Here is a 20,820-nt window from a genome sequence, read left to right as displayed (position 1 = left end):
GGAAAATATTTATTCCATTTTTCTATAAATAGTACGTATATGCATATCTTTTAGCGAAGACGATATATATGTCTTCACGTTTTTGAAACAATTTTTATGATACCCATTCTAAATGTATACGCTAGTATGGGACAAATTTATTACTCGAACCAAAAATATTAATAAATCGACGTACGACAAGTCGTAGATCATAGATTTCTCTGTTATAATTTTACAATTTTATATTGAATAAGACAAATGGATAATACATAATTCGTAAAACGTGAAACATATTCTAATTATAATCGTAATTTGTTTGACGACACATAACGTACAATGTACTGCAAAATAATATTCATATAGAAATTCCAATTGCTTCCGTAAAAAGAAAAAGAAAAGAAAAGATGCTACGAATTTTTCAAACAACCCTATAATTTTGTACGTTTTACGCGTGTATAATTTTACTAACAATATTCCGTAGTTGATTTGTGGAAGAGGGCGGTGGTCGTTACGATAATTAGAGCCGCAACGCGCGACGTGTATTATAACGTGCATCGACTTTCGCGATAATCGATGTTACGTGATTAAGGCCGCGCGGCATCTTATCAGGGCCGAGAAGGTTGCATCCTCTACTACGAACGCAATTTAACGAACGAGCAATTTAGACAACTTCTCAGATCGTTAGTTTCAGATCATCCCCTTGGTGAACTGGGAATATTCCAAGGTTCTCCTTCTAAACTTTAGACAATCTTCCGTGTATTTCGATCGTAATACGATTACTCGTTGTTTACGATATATCATGAATGAAAGTTCCGCAAGTATTCTGACATACTGATATTTAATAAATTTAGAAAGAATTTTTCGATATTAATTCATATTGCTATAGGGTTTCATAACATTTGTTTGACACGAGTATGTAACAGAGTTCGGTAAGAATTTTCTTTCTGATATTAGCGTTGAGTTCAGTAAGAATTCCATGATATTAGTTTTGAACTTAACTCTTAATTCGATTTCGAGAATAGAATTTTGAATTCTTATTTGATTATTACAGCGTAGCGAAGAATCTTACAATTTCCGGCATTTGAGTTAAAGATATAAAGAATCAGTGATATAACATTAAAATAAATAGCCTGTGTAATATATTTTTCCATTTTACTATATATAAATAATTATAATTAAAATTGCACGATGACGATAAAACAGGTAGAATCTTATTCATATAAAAGAAAACTTAAAAGGAGTTTGGTAATTTCAATTTTTAATAAATAAAATTGTCATGTACCGAATGAGATACGTATCTCTACGGAAATCTATAACTCACTCTTAATATCTCATTTTGACATATTAATATAGGGATTAATAAAAATTCTATGGTATTAATATACAGTTTAATTAAAGTACGTAATATAAACTATGATTTAATGCAGAGTTTAATTTTGCGATGCTGATAATACGGCAGTGCTTATCCTGTTTATCCTGTTTAATGTATATACTTTAAATAGAGAGCTTAATTAATTACTGTGAACAAAGCTCTCACGTTTTTGTAATTCTTTTATGATTTTACTCCTGGGCAATAAACCGTCTATTTCTCTCGTATAACTTTGTTGTACGATGTTACAATCAATACAAACACTCGTGGGATTTTACGCTGAATGTTGTTACGTCACTTCTGTTGCTCAACTTGGATAGGATACACAGCCGAAGCGTTTAACTATGGCAGCGTAATTGGATGGAGTTCGTGCTAATTGTATCGCAAACGAGTATGCGACTTAATGCGTTTTCATAAAACGATCTTTTAGAAGCTTACTGATTCGTCTAACGTTAAGTAGATAAGAATTTCGTAGTAAATAGTACTATTTTGAAATGTAGAACCCAATAATTAGCATTAGGGATGAGGAATTGAAAGTTAGAAAATTGAAATTCGAAATAAAAAATTTCAGATTTAAAATTCAATGAGTGAAATTTGAAATTTTTATTCCATACAACTTTAACCCTAACATTTTCGAGTTTAATAACACAGGCTGGTTCAGACGTTACTTGTTTTGTTTTCTACGTACATACATTGTGATAACATCACGTCAGATCTCTAATCGAACTGATCCGTCTGTTCCAACGCATGTTTAATCCCAACTTGCAAACTTCATGGCGCCGTTTCGTCTGGATTGTTTGCAACGCAAGCCACAATCATTGTTAATAGTTCAATGGAATATAGACAAACTCGTGGATCGTTTACAATTTAGACGAAACGAAATAGAAGCGAATGCTTGCTTGATTTTTAGCTTCAAAGCGTGTTCAATGCACTAATCGTGTCGATCCATTTGCAATAGAAGAATCTTCGCTGGTGTTTTTTAATAAATAAATTACCTTTCGAACATTGTTTTGAACATATTTTAAACATGCGTTGATCAACGAACAAGAATTATTGATATACTATGCAATAATTTACGACATGAGTGTGACCATTCACGATATGAAAACCTTTCAATAAAATGTCTATATAAGATTCTTATTGTTAGTACACTTTTATGGACACCCTTTTAGCTTACTCAATTAGCATACTTTACTTGAACTCAAGCGACTTGAGTAATGAGACCAAGCATAGAAACCTGAAAAAGATATTTCAAGTGAAATAAACAACAGGTTCGCGCTGTAAACGAATTACCTTCAACTCGGATAACTTGACTAATCCATTCGTTCATACACGAAGAAGATAATAAATTCCACTACAAAAAGTCTCGTTACAAAATCACTTAAACGTCGATATCTATCATAACATCAGCAACACGTTAAAAAAGTCAAACATCGAAAAATTTACTAAAAATCCAATCACGAGAAAGGTTCCATCTCAAGCAACAAATTACTCGAGCATTTTCTGCGGCTCTTCGAAGACCTTCCCATCGAACCAATCCTTATTGCAAGAATAGCAATATTGATTCTGTTTCGCGTGTATTGTAAAAGCAAGATTGCAGAATGTTGGGCTATCGAACGTAATGCCCGTCGATTTATGTAATCCCCGAAATTACCGTTCCAAAAATATCATAAAATCGGCTTTCCTAATGTATCGTAACGACTGGGCTGACCATGGTGCCAGTCGAGATAAGGGACCCCATAAAGGGCTTGTACGTTATCGTTTTTGCTGCAACCTAAGGCAAGATAAATGCGTATTTCAGGAAAATCCTAAACCAAACTCCCGGTTTGGGACGAATGGACGAGTTAAAATGGAAGACAATGGGAGAAAATATGCTGCACAGACACTTTTTCTTACCAGACTATCGTACTGTTTCTTGGTAGACAGATAATCGGACGGAAACAGGTGACCGCGAATAAAGAAGCTGCTCTTAAACGCTCTTATCGCGTTTAACTTCCCCTCGAGTCGAGGATTTAGATCATTTGAATTTAAAACAAAGCTGCTCTCCTTTCGTTTCAACTTCCTTTCCGCTTAGTGTATCGTGTAAAGTCTGCAGGGGGAGATAGTTTAGGTGAATTATAACCGACTACGTTTAGGAATAAATCAATGAGAATTAGATGATAAAATAGGGATGGAAAATTCGCTGATCCCAATTTTAATATTGGGGCAGAGATACTCGATATTCTTTTAACGTAAACGTCAGCCTACTAAATTTACAATTTGATTCAAATTTTTATATTTGTAGCAGACAGATTGCAGACGTTTGTATAAATTTTTACAAATTCTTAATTTTAATAATTGAAAAATGTACCTATTTACTTTCATTATATCATGTTGATTCTAAATATCTACGTAGAATACAATCACATGTAGTCGAGACTTTGTTAATAATTAATAATCAAATATATTACTTGCAACGAATGGAAGGATTCAAAGAAATTCAAGCATCTATATTCTTAACCACTGAAATCGTATTACAAAACAAAAATTCTCACTTTCTTTACCTTCGTTTAGTCGTTGCTTGATTAATTCCACGAGCTTTTCAGATAACAAATCAGGTCCTATCTCAAATATACAAAAAATTTTACGCGAAACTAGGAATGCAATTTACTCTTCTAGTCAATCAAAAAAAGCGCGATCCGCCAATTGTTTCGAGTTTGAGCGTGTTATCGATCGCGCCACGAGGAACATCGCAAATTTTTCGAATTTCCAAAGTTCGCTCTGTCGAAAATTGCGAACGTGACAGATTTTAACACTTCGTTGATATCGTTATATCGAATCACTGAATTGTAGATTAACTATAAATCAAATGGACTGAATTAGGTGTAACTTCTGAGTATTTTATTTTAATTTGGACCCTGTGCTATGTGCGTTAACTACTAGCACGCGTAAGATATACAGGTGTTATGTTCTATCTGCGCATATCATCGCACAATGGAATACCTCATGAGATGAAAAAGACATCAGACAAATGTTATAAAAGTTGTTTAACGCAGACGAGACAAAGTATAGGTGTTTTCGCATTCTTCCCAAGCATACAGTTTCAAAAATATATATAAGAAACTTTGTATTCGGACTTCCAAAGTTAAAATTACCAATAACTAAAGTGTATACATAACTTGCATCAAAGAAATCAATCACGAAAGTGTCATGAAAGAAGAGAAAGAAACTTTTATCCATACATCTTCTCTTACATTACTCAAATCTGTAAAAACGTTGTATCGTTGTAAACCCACAAAGTTTCTATGAAAAATTTCGTCTTAGTTATTTTGACCACTTTCATAGAGTTCGTGTTAACAGCTACTTGAAATTGTGAATACAAATATCGATAACCTGGAAAACACGGTCATTTTTCAATGTTGTTTTCTCGAAACCATTTTCATTTATCTTTCGTTTGAATTTTGTGCATCTTAAAACCTTAACCTCTTAAAATCTGATTAAATACCTACAGAAAATACCTGTAACTAAAATATTCTCGACAAACGTACATCTGTCTAAAATTCTTCTTTTGTTTTTCTTTCCAAATTTTTGCATGTTACAATGAAACACGGACAAAAATAATTGTACGCGTACAAAATGCCTAAGTTCTTTAAGTACAAACGGTTCGAAGAAACGCGTCTAATAGTAGAAAACTCCCTTAAACGCAGGAAAATAATAACAACGTGACGAGCGTCAGGTGGGAGTTTCTCGGTCTGACAAAGGGTAAATACCTTTATAAACCACGAAAACTTGCGAATCAAGGTTTTGTACGGCGCCTGTCGGTCTCCAAAGCGGTTTCGACCACGTTTCGCCTCTCGATCCGTTGGCTCGCTCTTTTTTTGCTCGCCTTTCCTACGAAAAGTGGAGCGAACACTGGACGACCTTCACGTACGGATCGTATGAACCCACGTTGCGAGACGTCTCGTAAGATTTTAAAAGGGGTTCCTCGTGTAGCCGCGTAAATATCAATTATTTCAACCCTCCGGGAGCATCGTAACAGTGAAACAAAATTTCTATCTATTATGGAACGGGGCAGTTCCCTGTATGAAGATGGATTAGGACTGCTCCATCTGACCAACGAGGGTTGTTTTTTTGTGAGTGTTTTTTATTCGTTCGAAACTGTAGACACGCTACGGGTCCTGGCGCGATCGGCCTCCTATCGATTCCATTGCTTCGTTCGATATTAATCGGAAAATGAGTCGAGTTGAAAGTGGTTTTTGCTACTGAAAAAGTTGCTTCGTGATATCGCGAACGTGATGTGTGCATTCGAACCTGTTTTCGAAAGGAAAGCCAAGGGACGAGTTTGACTTGAATTTCTCGATCGATCGGAAAATTATTTAACGATGAAATTTGAAATGTCATGGATATTAAATGATAATATCGTAAATAGTTGTACAGTGTTATACAACGTGCTATGTAAATTTTGTAATATGTTCTTTTATTAATATTTTTATTAAACGATGTTAAATGTGATAAACGAAAGTGAATTTATCATTTCTATATCATAGGATTTTGCATAATGTGTTATGTAAACGATTATTACAAAATTCTTTCTCGTGATTTTTAAATTGCATTCTACACCTATGTCGATATTACGTGTATTACATGAAAATGTGTGTCGACTCAGCACACCAGATAACCTTCGGATAACATAATATTTGGATAATACAAATACAATTTGTATAAATAACAATTTGTATGGTTAACAATTATTTGTATAAAAAACAAATAATATATTTTTGACGACGTGGTAAAAAATTGTGTCACCTATCATATGACATCATACGACATTGCAATTGCAGGATATTTATGGTTTTTTCGTAAGAGTACATATTATGCTTTGCTGTTAACGCTACGAGATCACTAGACCCTAATTCAGAATTATGCGTTTAATCTCAGGGGTTTACCTCTGAATTTATCCGAGCGTATTTCGTCCAAAAGATACAGTGAACGTGTTATGGTAAGTAAATCGTCACACGGTAGATATAGATATAAAAACACCGAGGGAGTGGTTTTATTAAGAAACATGTACTTCCATTTCATAGATTAGAATTTTTGTAGAAGCAGTAGTATACTATGCAAATGCAAGTATACTATGTACAGCTAAAGATGTAGATCTGTAGCACTATCACGGAACAAATCGACAATCTGAATCAAGGAACATTTAATTAAGCTCAATTTAAAAGGAGGGAACGTCTGTCAAATTGCTTTAACGATCATTTAAATGCAGCACGGAAAACCGTTGAATTATTTTCTATATTTGTAATAGTTTATTTAAATGCACATTAACTAATAGCAAGTAATTACAATAAAGTAGTAATTATAACGAACTTCTCTAATTACCATATGCATCATATTATATGCGTGATACGAGTTTTTCAACAAATTACTGAGAAGGTTGAAACTCATAACTCTATGTGATATTATTGGAAAACTGGATAGAGAAAATTCCACGTACATTGCCATTTAAAAAAGAACGATGGTCGTAGAACTGATCTTTTTATTTAAAAAAATATATGCTGGTGAAAAAATTGTAGCGTAAATTATCATTTTTATACAAACAGGAACAACTAAAATATCCACAGAAATAACGAACTTCGAAGTGATTTTCCTCCAATAAATTATTGGGAACAATACCCAAACCTAATTTCAAAGTATAAATGTGAGAAGCAGACATCATTAACGTACGTAACATGCTTTTGTATCTAAAATTTCCCGGTAGATAATGGACCTTAAAAAATAATAATAAAATATTTTTAAAGGGAGTTTGCGAGGTAAATGAAAGGGCAAGTAACCTAGATATTATTCGAAACTCATCTTTACACTCGCTGTCATGAATAAGCCTTTCGTTTCAGGAAAAATGTCGATGGTACGCTTAGCCCGTGGAATAATGCTAGAAAAAAAAAAGGGAGAAAACGTTCTCAGACGATCTGTGTACACGTTTCAACGCGAATGAATTGTTCTAGGGACAAAACACAGTACACTCATTCTTTTAATCGCTCATACGTCGTACACGCAGCCGCTTCGGAATATTGCTCTTCAACTTTCTAAATATTTGTTACCAGCTACTGAATTCATATTCTCGTTTGTTTTTTCTCTCCTTCCCATGATCCGGTATAGTTACATACACATGTTTGAAATCGAACATGCACGTACCAAAAACGAAATAAACGCGACCAGTCTATCAAAATACAAAATTTCAACTATCATGAAGAAAAAAGAAATATACGTTTACACGTGTTTTGGCATTTAGACGAAAGTTCCTTGAATTTTATTGGATAATACTTTATTGGCTACCGTCGTAAACTTTAGATGATGCGTAATATTTAAATGATAGCTGCATCCCCCCTCAAAAAACATGTTATAGCGTAAATTTTATTCTATCATATGATTTTGATTTGTGACATCGATAAGGATCTCTCAAGGGAATTTGATCTGGAAGGATACGATCCTTCTGTATTATAAAGTAGGAACAAATGCATCGAGGAAAATTCTGTACGTTTTATCGTATTTCCTGTGTTTGCTATATTTGCTATTTCTCTAACTAATTTGTATAATGTGAGAAACCACGCGTACTAACAACGATTCTTGTCATTGATATTTCTTCGAACTTACAAGAACTCGAGTAAATTAAAGATGATCCAAAGAACATAACAGTATATGTATCAAGCGTAACGTTTAAAAAATGTGGATCCTTGTAAATTTTTAACAAAAGCACAAACTCTTCTTTTCCTCCAAATGCTAAATATCTACGGTGATAAAATCAACGATCGTGCAGCCCACCACGGAAACAAGACGAAACGATGCTTCCACCGAAATAAAACGCGAGACAATGAAAACTCAGCTCATCCATAACTCATCGTGGAACGTTCCACGCTTCTTTTTCTACGTGGACGCGATCGATGGCGTTTACAACCGAACAGAACAAACGCACGAAGAAAGATAATAAAGTTGGACAGTTTTGTTAACGACAGACATCTGTGTATAATAGAGAGCACGCATCGAGAAGCGCGAAACGCTTCCATCGCGTCAATCGTTTCCGCAAGAATGAAATTTCAAAGACCAGTTCCCGCTGTTTCCGCGAATAAAACAAATTGAATGCAATGAAAAAAGAAAATATACAAATATAAAGAAGAAGCGAGAAAGAAGAAAAGAACAGAGAAAAAGAGAAAAACCTGCCAATTATATCCTCAGCGATCGAGGACGTCGGTAGAGACGCCATTATTTGTTTAAAACTACTGCGCGGCTACGGTCCGGATCGATATCTCGCACAATATCTGAGACTTTCATTGTACTAAAAATTGCGGTCGTTTCCCTGAATTTTCGACGTTTCCCTATTTAGCCATGCTTTGCCTTGGTACACGCGCGACTCTGCACACGGCCGTCATTCTACGCTCGCCTCCCAGATCGAGCGGTTCGCAAATTAGCACGAAAATAACGAAGGGCGCAGAAGGACGTCTGGGAAGCGTTCGCGCCATGGAATTCGACAAGTTTTTCATGAAAATCCGTGACTCAGGGATTTTTCTTAATTGGCCCCTGACGACGACGATCGATATTATGCCGGTCACGCGACCGGAGATGAAAGGTGATTAAATATTCAGAGGGACTCGCTATTCTACGAATTTCTTTCTAATTTCATTATTTAAACAATCGACGAGGATTTCGTAAGCGGAATTTTGTTTCTTTATGAAGAGAGAGATTGTTGTTGATTGGAGTGTCTCTAACTTCGATCTAAACACTTGGAAATAGATGGTTTCTTGTAAATAAAATTTTAATGCGTTTTGGAGAATTAAGGTTTTTTTACTGTTTGGGCGAGGCTTCGGTACGACAGCAAATAAAAGAAATTAAATGGAAAGTAATTAAATATCTGAGAACACGTAATCTTTCATAGTTATCTTTTATCTGTTTAAATGAAAACTATGGTCCAATGATAAGGAAGATTAATAGAAGGATAGTTAAATATTTTGAGAACAAGCCATTCCTCAATATTATATTTTACCCGTTAAAGATAAATTCTGATACACTAGGAGATAAGGAAACCACAGTGCAACCGAAATGTTGAAGAGATATTCGAAGAATTTTAAACTGTTTCACTATGGAAATTAGTTGGATAAATTTACCCGAGAGTAAAGTAGGTCCTTTAGGTCAAAATAGAAACGCCATTGTAACTGCTTAGAGACATTATTTTCTGATGCCAAGTATTCGTTGTTTCGGGTGAAATTCTTCCCCGCTCGTACCTATAGTACAATTCTGCAACTTGACAGTTCTGAATTCTCCAAAAATAAAATTTTATACGCATAATAAAACTCTGTAGATTTTCTTATTGGTTCTACAGTACAATTCTTGTCGTCAATGTCCGCTTCTTTTAAATTAAAGTGAAATTCTTGTCGTGGATTTTCTCTCGTTTCACCTGCTCTAGGAAATTTTATACTTTACAAAAATCCTCCAAAAGATAAAAATTTGTACGTACGCTTGGTAGAAAATGAAGCCGCATGTAATAAAATTTCGTAGGTTTTTCATTAACTCTAGCTGAAAATTCTTGTCCAGAACTCTCGTGTATACATATAGAACGCATCGTGTTCTACAAAAATTTTAGATTTCATAAATATTCTTCAAAAATAAAATTTTGCGCACACAGGCAGATCATAACAAAGCTTCGTACCTTTCATTGCATGTTCAAAATCATTCTACTGGGTACGTTCTATATAACAGAATTTCCGTGTAAGTTCCGTATCGTGTAATATAACGCGTTCCACATCGTATAACTCATCTGTAAATGTTCTCTATTTTCCACCAAAACATTGTATAAAAATTCCCTTCTATCTCAAGCAGGAAACGTTCGAACAAAGAGAACACTTGATTAACAATCAGAGAAAAACGAACTACCCGTGGTTATTTTTCCAAACGATGTATTTGCGCGCACAAGTTTATATTCGGTGAAAAATGACATAAAAGACATTTACAAGCCTAAAAGACAGTCATTTAAATTCAATTACTTCTTTGTCGATGTAACGATTTGTATTGGCTCGTTGCCAATTTTTTTCTTTTTTTCGTCTCGGTCGCAACATACACGTGACAGAGCATTTTATTGCAAAAATCGTTCGATCGTTGATATGTCGCGCGATGGGAAAGGGACATCACGATAGAACAAAGCGAGCTAGTTTTTCCGATCGCAATCAACCGTACGACGTTCGAATTAGAAACGTACGATTGGTAGTTAGTCCAAGTCCCGATAGAACAAAGGGGAGCAAAGGCAGTTAAAGGGTAAAAAGGGCGCTATCACGAAACGTTCGACTATCTCGATATACATCACTCGATATACACCCTAACTGTTAGGACACCTATGGAAATCGAAATAAATTTAAAAAAAGATTGAACAATGATTAAAAAGAATTATTAGCTTGTTTTACGCGAAGACGGATTACAAAATATTATGATCAATAAACAGTTCATATTTCTGTAATAATTTTTGTAACGCTAGAGGTATACGTAACTATCATTTTTTTATCTCAAGTTGAAAATATTTCGCCACTTACCTTGATATTTCAATAATGATTAGTTTTTCCGCGTCGTTTAACGCGAGAATCCTTTTCGCCGAAAATTCTTTATCCCTTTCCGATAGAGGAAAAGTATTTGTTCGTTGGTTTATCCGATAAAGAACACACAGAATCTCAGGAAGAAGTTTTAAGGATATTATTTTTGAAAAAAGCCATCAAGGCAACGTGACAGAATCTTTTCGCGAAACTTTCTCTTGAAACTAACTCGCTAAAAGACCTTCTTTGCTTCGGTACCTATCTGTTAAAACAAAAATCAATTGTATTGATTCGTATCGATTGTTAGTCATCAGGGTGTTCAAACTTCTCAAATATAATCAGTAAAAAAGAAAGCCGTTAAAAAATATTCAAATTACTATGTATTTGAGAAAATAGAAATAATAGCACATAGCTAGAAGTTTGTAACGCATTAAGTGTTAATCATTTTAAACATCAATGCAAAAACATTTTGAATACTTGCATATCGAGTTTCATCATAACGAACTAAAAGTTAATGTATGAACGAAGACGTCATCAAAGACATAAAAATTACCACGGTCAAGATTCTACAAAATATGGAAGATACTTTCTTTTCGAAATGATATAACCACCCAGTTTTTAATGTATTGTGCAGACTGTGTGAAGAATTTGAATTAAAAATTCTTATTAAAAAAATATTCCCGATGGTCCATTCTCAGAGAAAAGTTTCCAAAGATCTTCAATCTCATTACCCGTGTTTTAATAAACGATTTTTGACGGAAGATTTGGAAACCCTTTTAACCTTCGAACTACTTAATTGGTATTGAGAAGGCGAAACTCGGGTCCAGAAGTAATTTCCCGCGGAAGAAACGGGAATTTTTTCCGTCGAAATTCCAGGACGCTGCGCGCTCAAGTCCAATGCGATTATGCGAAGATAAGAAGTAGCGGATTATTCGTTTGGAAAGTTCGAGCAGTTCTCCTGTTCGTGGATATTGACGACGCCCTTTAACCTTTCTCGGCCATCGTAAAACGTAGTCACGAATGCGTCTTTGTGCGTGTATACTGCCGCGTAAAATCGCGCATTATAGAGACGACAAGCGTGCACAATAGATCATTCTGAATGATTTTTATTCGTATAAAATTGACAAACACGATCGTAAATGTGGGACAAAGAGAAATTTATAGTTATAAATGAATAATTTTTTTAATAGCAATATAGACAGATAATTTGGTTTTATTCGTAAAACATTGACAAGTATAATAGGTAGTGAATATGGGCGCAACATTAACAAAAAAAGACAGAGATTCGAAACTCTCGGTGAATAATTCTTTTTATAATAATATAGTATCTGTGTGTCTAGGAGAGGAGGAGGCAAGGAGTTGAAACGATAGAATTTCTTGTTTCTGTCAGAGATTTCTTGGGAGATTTCACGTGTGCATGTTTTATTTGTTTTATACGTGCAGCACGGTGAAAGTTAAACGTAACCAGAGACAATTTACTTTCATACTTTAACCATCCTTGAAAGTTCACCTCGATCAACGATCACGAATGGACAGTAATCGTGCGACAAATAATAATGTACTAATAGCTTGGACAGTGCTTCGAGGTTCGTTAACGTTAATTATAAAGAATAGAAATTCAAAGATTTTTAAATCGTAGAATTTAAAAATATCAGAATTCAAAGACCCAGAAATGAAATAATTTTGATACTCGAGCATTAAAAATTTTAACTCACGTGAATTTTTAATTCAAGAAATTATGATTTGATGATTATGATTCACGTTATAAACCCTCGAATTCTTGAATTATTATCCTTTTATACTTTTTCTTTTTACCAAATATGTTTAGTAACGTAAACTACCAAACTCTATATAAATTATATGCTATTTACAGGAAAAATATAATCATGCAATTTCATTAACTCACTTGAAGCGTTCGTCGTTCTGGATCGCGGCAGAGAGCCCTGACGAAATGTGGATCCAAATAGTCCGTCATAGTAGCCTATCTATAGACTACTCTGCGATCCTTTTTCCTACGTGCTTCTGTGTCCTGTTGGAGCACTTCTTCCTGGACATCGCCACCAAAATGGTCGCAACGTTCGATTCTCAAGGGTCCAATGACCTCTTTTAAGCCATTAAATAGACCGATCCTCTCGTGATAGTTTTACAATTAGCAAAATATTTCACTTCCATTTTCATTTTTCTTTCCACTATATTTTTCTCTTTTTCCCTTTTTTTCTTTTTGTATCGATGAAAAATCTAATATACGTTCGGAACTACAGCTGCATTTAATCATGCGCGGCGTAATACGAGAAATTTTGACGCAGATTGAATCTTCTGTTTTCCAAAATCCATGATGATTTTTGTTGAATGTGCTGGTTCAAAGTGACGAATTCTGTAAGCATAAATAGGAGAAATATTAAAAAAGAACTAGAGTAACCATTTTGCGATAAGCAAATTACATTACATTTTAATAATTGTACGAATTCAAATACGAAATATCGTGATTATTAATGCTAAAACTACGTAAGGTATATAATGTGCATGATATTTTGTAAAAAATTGTATAAATTTACTGCTGTAAATTCCTCGATACTTGAATGGCTTTTTTATGAAGTATACTTGCTTTTCACGTACCTTGCATTTCGATTTCTTTGATACAAGCTTTATATTACAGCTGTCAGTATTTCTACAGCGTTAATATTTATTACTCGAGAATCATAAAAATTTTATTATCCTTACAGAGCATAAGACGATAAAAGCGAAATTTTCTACATAATTTACAGATGAACGACAGAAACTTCTATAAAAATAACAAACGATTCCATTGTCGACCTAAGACTCGTTAATCAATTCCCGTTACCATTCTTAAATTTATCTTCTCATTAAAGGTGAATCTCGGTTTATTTACCGAGAGCCTTTTCCTACTTTCTCTCTTCCACAAAGATCAATTAAGGTGCCCGGAATCGCCTCCTATTAATCTCCTCGCATTTAATTCAGGTTCTCTTTCACCGAACGCGACAAACTCGCTGTTCGACCAAGTCTCTAGCTCTATTGCGGCTAAATCAACCGGAGAAAATTATACTCTGTTGCATATTCAAATGGTTGAATATTCACGGTAACTCGAAACAGTGAATGAACGCACATCTCGAAGCCATCGAACGCAAACTTAGAAGTGAAGCGACTTGCAGCGTCGGTGCACCTTCGTTTCCGTCCCATCCAAACTAAACTAATCGTAATTCAAGCTTGTTTCCAAATGACGATGGAGATCAAACTTGAAACGCAAGCACCGAGGCATAAAATTTGTGTATGAAGGTCTCAAAGGCAGATCTCAAACGCCAAACGAACGTCGTTCACGTCGAGAACCGATCGAGTCAAGAAACGATCGTTCGGAAGGAAAAGAAACAGGTACCGTTACGAATTATGAATGAAACGCGAAACAACGTTGCAGAATGAATTATAAACGCGACGGAAGTCGCTCGTTAAGGCATGCTGCACCTGCGGATAGATGCGGTGAAACGATAGGCGGCTAAACTGGAAATAGGCTCGTCGACCTTTTCGCGATCGGATCGTGAAGAATGGAACGGATTTGAGCTGCGAAAATGAAACGTTGTCAGAGGCATGGATATTTGACCGTATCGTGTCATCAAGAAGGTGCTTCTTTGGTCGAGAGTCGAAAGGCTTTTCTTTAGTTAGAGCACTGTGCAAGTTGTTTGAAAAAATTATGGCTAAACTTCAACTACGATTTGATAAATATAAATCCAAATATCACTCGCTTCGTAGTTGTAAGACGTTTCATCGGTGCAGTGTATCGACCACTTAAGAAAGAAAACAACAATCGATCATACAGGTATTATCCTGTGTACAAACAGCAATCCTTTTTCGAAATGCTATTCTTCGTACGAATTGATCTTATTCTTGGCGTAAATTTGTCGACAATCTCGAAAATTATTCTTTAATATTCCAGCCTCTTTTGATCGTTGATATACGAGAAACACGTAGGTGTATACATTACAGGTCTTTAAACTCGATTTTCTCAATACGAAGCTTCTAATACAATTTTGATATTCTTGATTTTCATCCTCTTTCGTGTGGCATAGAATCTACCTTGCTTTTACTTGTATCACGAATTTAGTACATGTACTTTACGAAACATGTGTATATATAATGTATGATTTACGTATGTGCATAAGCAAATTTTAGTTATATCTTTTGTATATATCTATAGTTACATATAGTTAGCTATACATGTATAAGTTAGTCCCAATTCTGCGACAGTCATTGCCATACTTCTTCCAAAATGCAATTCGAGGATCGTACTCGTATCCTAACCAACAGTTGTGATAAAGTTTACACATCACAATCGAAACAGGAATTATTATTCCTGTGCGACGCAACAACGTGACTGCCAGTTGGAGAACAGACGGCGACTAACAAACGTCGAAAACGAATATAGGGAACGAGAAGCATCGATTTCTCGGTTTATTCTCCGACCTTGGTGTATGTAACGTCACGCGAGCCACATACCTAACAACCTTTGGATGGGAGGCCGTGCCAGAGACGCGGGTACCCACTGCCACAACCGACCAACCATGAAACGTAACGACCGATCCGGAGGCATTTGAACCGCGCAGAACGAGACCGGGTCGCGGATGTATCGCGATCTGATGCCACGATGCGTCGATCCCGCAAATCAACTTGATAAACTGCCAGACGCGTGGCGCGGATAGGATGAACATTGCGAACAAGCCAGGCCACCGAGGAGTTCGTCTGTTTCACGTGGTTTCCATATGGGAGTAGACAGTTGCCGAGATCATTTGCATTTACTTGTTACATTTTTTGGAAAACTCGATAATTATATAGAAAATCGCCGATTTCGATGAGCTTGAAATATGTTATCAAGCTCGATATTCTGAGCAAGCTTCTTCCTATGTAACCGCCTCGCTCGGCCTTCGTCCTCCGAGATGTTCGCAAAAAATTTCAATTACATTTAGCTTCCGTATGCTTCACTCTGGCATATTTTTACATAACCCAATCTGAACTTAACTCGTTGATGCTGATCGTCAGTAATATAAATAAAAAAGTTAGATTAATATCCGGCCGCTTCGCGGTAACCTCACGTAATTTTTGCTTTACGCGATTTTGTGAATAGGAAAAAGTTGTCCAGAATGTTGATCTCGGCAATATATTTGCCCGAAATCGTTAAAATGGACGAGGTGCGCCCTTTTTCTGTATAATTACCGAAAACTCTGATAGATCTTGCTTTATTGAGAACGCTTGGTTATAACAGGAATCACAAAAATTGCTGCTGCCCCCTCGTGATTTTCATATCATATATATGTTCATATCATATAGAGCATACACGGTTGCTGCGATTATCTGCATCTACTTATTATATTTATTGGAAAATTCTAGTAAATCTTAATTTATTTAGTATTTTACATTACAGTAGAACCCCATCTAACGCGGTACTCGTTTAACGCGATAAGAAAATTGCCGCCGCGCCCTCGTATAAGGCAGCCGCGTAATTGCTTTAAAAGACTCTATATGTGTGTATGCGACTGTGAATGTTGGAAGTATAAAAATATAATATCGCCTTAAACTTTCAATGAATGAAAATCGAATTTTGATGAGTTGAAAAGGAAACGTTGGAAAGTCGATCGCCGTACATCAATGTAATCAAATTAAGAAACCGATAGATCTAAATACTCGACATTTGAGAGATTTACACAAGAACTATGTAAAATTTATGTGAATATATTTCTTAAGCGTAAAAATATTCAAGCTTCTAAAAATTTGAAATCCGAGATTGTCCAATTAAGCTAAGTGTCAGCATTTAGATCGACGTTTAAGTATATGGTTTTAGTAAGAGAAATACAAAGTGAATGTTGAGTTTCTGGAGCAGATTTTGAAATGTGTTGCAATCAAATTACGGTAGTATAGGAAAATAGTAGCTGCCTTGCCTTTTATTTACATTTCTGTTTGACGTCAATGGTGCATAAAATTTCCGATGAATGAACATTTCTCTACATAATTAAAGGCACTGCATCTCTCGCTGAAAGGCGTAAAAATAAATTTCTCCGGTCGGAAACGAAGACTGATCGATTCATAAGACGTGTCCAAGCTCCGTTCGATTCTTCTGTCCTTTTTCTTTCATCTTCTCCTTCGACAACGGATCTGCATTTTTTCTTCATTTTAGTATAAACATTTGAAATATCGAGCATACTTCCTTCAAATATTGAAATTCTTCGTAGCCATTATACATCTTTACGGCTATATAAAATATCTATCGTAAATCGTAGTAACGTGACAAAGCATACATTTAACAGTTTCCCGTTTCATTCTGTAAATATGCATTATTCTTCCTATTCTTTGCTAGAAAATTTTACGCCATATATTATAATTTCCGTTCGAAACGAAAAGCGTTGAAATCAAAGAAACTCAAGAGCTCAAAGAGGTAAAAATTAAAAAATTGCAAAATTTAGGAATTCAACTACCTAAAAATTTAACAACTCGCCTAGCAAAAAATTTGGAGTTCAACGTTTCAAAGATTTTAAGATTAGAAAGTTTTAAGTATTAAAACCGTCAAATTATAGAAACTCTAGATTTTAGAAAATTCTACATTTCATAAATTCAAGGATCTAAAAATTCCAAGTTTTAAAAGATCGTAAATTCAATTTCATTTGGATATTGAAAAATTTAACGTAGAAGAGCAAGCGTCGTTTTTCTTCGTGAAACAGCGCAGTCAAGGCAGATATTAAACTTCAGATTAAAATCTACTCTTTTATGTCAGATGATATTCGACGATACACAGCTGCTGAGCAGTGATTTTCAAATTGAATGGTGGCCGATAGTCCGCAAAATGTTGCTGGAGTAATCGACGACGACGGGGCGACGATTTTTTCCGGCCGACTCCAGCTATTCTATCAACGGGACGCAATTTTGCGGGATCTAAAATGGTGAACCGCGTATATAACAACGGCCTACGGGATCTGGCCTTTCTATCCTTGCAGAAAACGGAGACAGAAGAAGCAGAGGCTGATAATAAGCTGTGCCAGAACGGACTTTCGCAACAATGGTTCTTCGGTGAGACAATTTCAATCTTTGCCTGAATATGCTGCCTGGTAAACTTTTATTCGAGTTCTAGCTAGCATCCGTGGTGTAATTAACCTTGCTGATTGAAAATATCAATCTTCTTAACAATCCAAGAATTCGTTTTTAAAATACATTTTTCTCCTCTTTTGCTATGGGAAGCTGCATGTGTATTACTTATTTAGAGTTTCAATGCTTCAAGCATTTCCGTATAAATGGGTGATTATGTCAATTAAAAATACACAGCTTTTATTATTTATTATTTATTATAGATTATTATATTATAGTATTTATTATAGATATTATACGTTTTTCATTCCTTAGAACTTATAAAATCTATATTTAGGATTGTAATTAAGATCATCTCAATCTCATTTTATCAGAATTTCGATTTATCTTCATACTTACTTACATACCTAAACAGTAATATATCTATAGCCGCATTTTAATCGATCCAATGAAAATCAATTCCAATCAATTTTTCCAATGAAACACTCCTCCCGCCTTCGATTAATAATTTTTTCCAAAAAAGATCCAGATTAAAAATTCCAATCACGGAGACGTATCTTCGCGTTAAATCAGCAAAAGCGATTTAAGATTCGAGAGATCAGTTTCTAATTTCAAAAGAAGTCGGAAAGTATCATACGAAAAGAGTTTCCGTCGTTTTAGTCGTGGCAGATAATTAAATCGTATCGATAAAAATGAGAAGAGGATCGCGTCGGAAAACGTGGTGAAGAGGCAGAAGAAGCATCAGCAACAGCAGCAAAGCCGAAGAGAGGCCAAGAGAGGAACGGGCTGCATCGACCTTGCAGATCGTTTCTGTTTGGACTCCTATTACTCGTTTTATCCTTCCCCTGCTTCTTCATCTTCGCGTAGTCCGCCTGACTCTTTCTTCCTTTCAAAAAGAAACTTGCTGAGCCGGCGTCTCGTTCACAACTCGTCCGTGCCCGTATAGGTACTATGGTCTCGCGTGAAACGGAATGTCAAGGAAGAAAACAGCGCGTACGCGCAGCCAGAAACGTCCTCAGGATCTCGACCGTCGAGATCATCTCTCTCTCTCTCCTCCCTCCCTCTCTCTCTCACCTATGTACGTTTATAATTTGGATAAAGATATTGAATTTGTGCAAACTCGTTTATATGGATCTACCAAACAAATATTGACGAGTACTCTTTAATTTATGCGTATTTATCAATCTTCGAAAACAAGGAAACATTTTTAATAAATACCAAAAAATCGATTATAAATTTATTATATTTCGAGAATTTTGATTTAGAATGGGAATGTAAAAATTTAATCGACACATTTATTTTCGATTACAAATAAAGGCTATTATTTTGATGATTACGTGGCAATGAAATTTGATCGTAAAATGAATTTGAAATTTGATCTGAGTTGATATTGAAAATTCGATATCAGAATTTAATCTATTACCTATCATTCTCGTTGATGTTGTTTTTATTATATATTACTTCTATTATTGTACTGAATTAATTTTGATATGTATTGTAAAAGTAAATTTGGATTTTCCAATGGCCGGATGCTTGAATTTATACAATATTTTTAATTAATTCGTACAACTATAAAAGAAAAATCTTTCAGAAGTTTTTAACAATTCGATACTTGTATTGGAAAAATTTAATTATTTTTGAAGAAATGAATTATTTATGCGAGTCGCACGATGCACGAAAATAATCTCGAATTGGAAAATTTTATAATTAATAAATCGTTTAAGGTTCATTAATTAAAATAGAAATCGTATTCGTAATATTCGTACCATAGAAGGAAAACTTATGAACTTACTGAAAACAAGAAATAGCGAAGCAATAATTTTTTATTTTGTTTTTCCCCCGTAAACGATAACTCAAAATTAAAAAGAATTTTAGTCTTTTAAGTGGTAATGTATTTGTACAATGGACCAATGTAGAAGAAATACCTGATAGACGAGAACAGGTCAACCAAAAGTCTGAATTAGCTAGAAGGCTAAGAGAGACGAGACAGAAAAAGAGAAAAGAAGATGATCTAAATTGCAAATAGAAACAAATAGACGGCAAGGAACGAACGAGCGAAAGAAGACAAAGAAGTAATTGGGGAAGAGAGCGAATATCAATACGAAGATCTAAAACGATATATAAATAATGTAAATAAAATTGATAATACGTAGATTATAGATTTTTATGTACGTATGGAAAATTAGAATTGCAAAGAATGCACAAAACACACGTAATGTATAAAGATACATAAAATATCCAAAGTATAGTACACGTTATAATGTCTAAAAAGTAAAACAATTTTCTATCTACTTTCCATTTTTTTCACGAACTTCGTAAAAATATGAATTCGCATAAATATCCACGCTTTAATAATACGTGATAGAAAACCTACTTACTGAACAAAGGCTAAGATAAAATAATATTTATATCTACCTAATTGATTTATGAACATTTTTCCACCGATAATCGAAGATTAAAGTCTTCTTCTTAAATCAGGAAGTTCACCATCAAAATGCGATTTATTATCATTGTACGTAAACGCGTTGATTTTTCACTATTATTGCATAGGAAGACACGCAGGAATACACGTGAGGAAATTTCTCTGCTTCGAGATACTATCGCGGTGCTCAACGTTAATTACAGGATTTCGTGTTCGAAGAATGATACAGAGATTACGTAATTAATTACACCTATTTAGATGATCGTGAAAAAAAGGACTACACATATCTCGAGACGAGATATTCCTCGCAAGTTTCTTTATTTCTTTTTTTTTTTTTAAATTATCCACTAACGTCATTCACCCCGATTGCATCGTGCAATCCATTTAAAAAAAATTCATTTTAACGCTCTCTAATATCT

The 20,820-nt window shown here is 34.9% G+C and overlaps 1 protein-coding gene across 1 annotated transcript in view; it reads right to left on the bottom strand.

The window, feature by feature from the left end:
- LOC126914650 (rap guanine nucleotide exchange factor 2-like) overlaps window positions 1-20,820 on the bottom strand; it is a 250,210-nt gene that overhangs the window by 188,144 nt on the left and 41,246 nt on the right. Inside the window, exon 2 of the mRNA XM_050718837.1 lies at window positions 12,806-13,273. Within this exon, the coding sequence (XP_050574794.1) occupies window positions 12,806-12,874 (69 nt within the window). The 5' untranslated portion in view covers window positions 12,875-13,273. The remainder of the gene's footprint in view (window positions 1-12,805; window positions 13,274-20,820) is intronic.

Source organism: Bombus affinis, chromosome 3, assembly GCF_024516045.1.
Source record: "Bombus affinis isolate iyBomAffi1 chromosome 3, iyBomAffi1.2, whole genome shotgun sequence".
Taxonomy (NCBI): Eukaryota; Metazoa; Arthropoda; class Insecta; order Hymenoptera; family Apidae; genus Bombus; species Bombus affinis.
The sequence above is the reverse complement of the archived record's forward strand: the minus strand, read 5'-3'. Positions and strand labels throughout refer to the sequence as shown.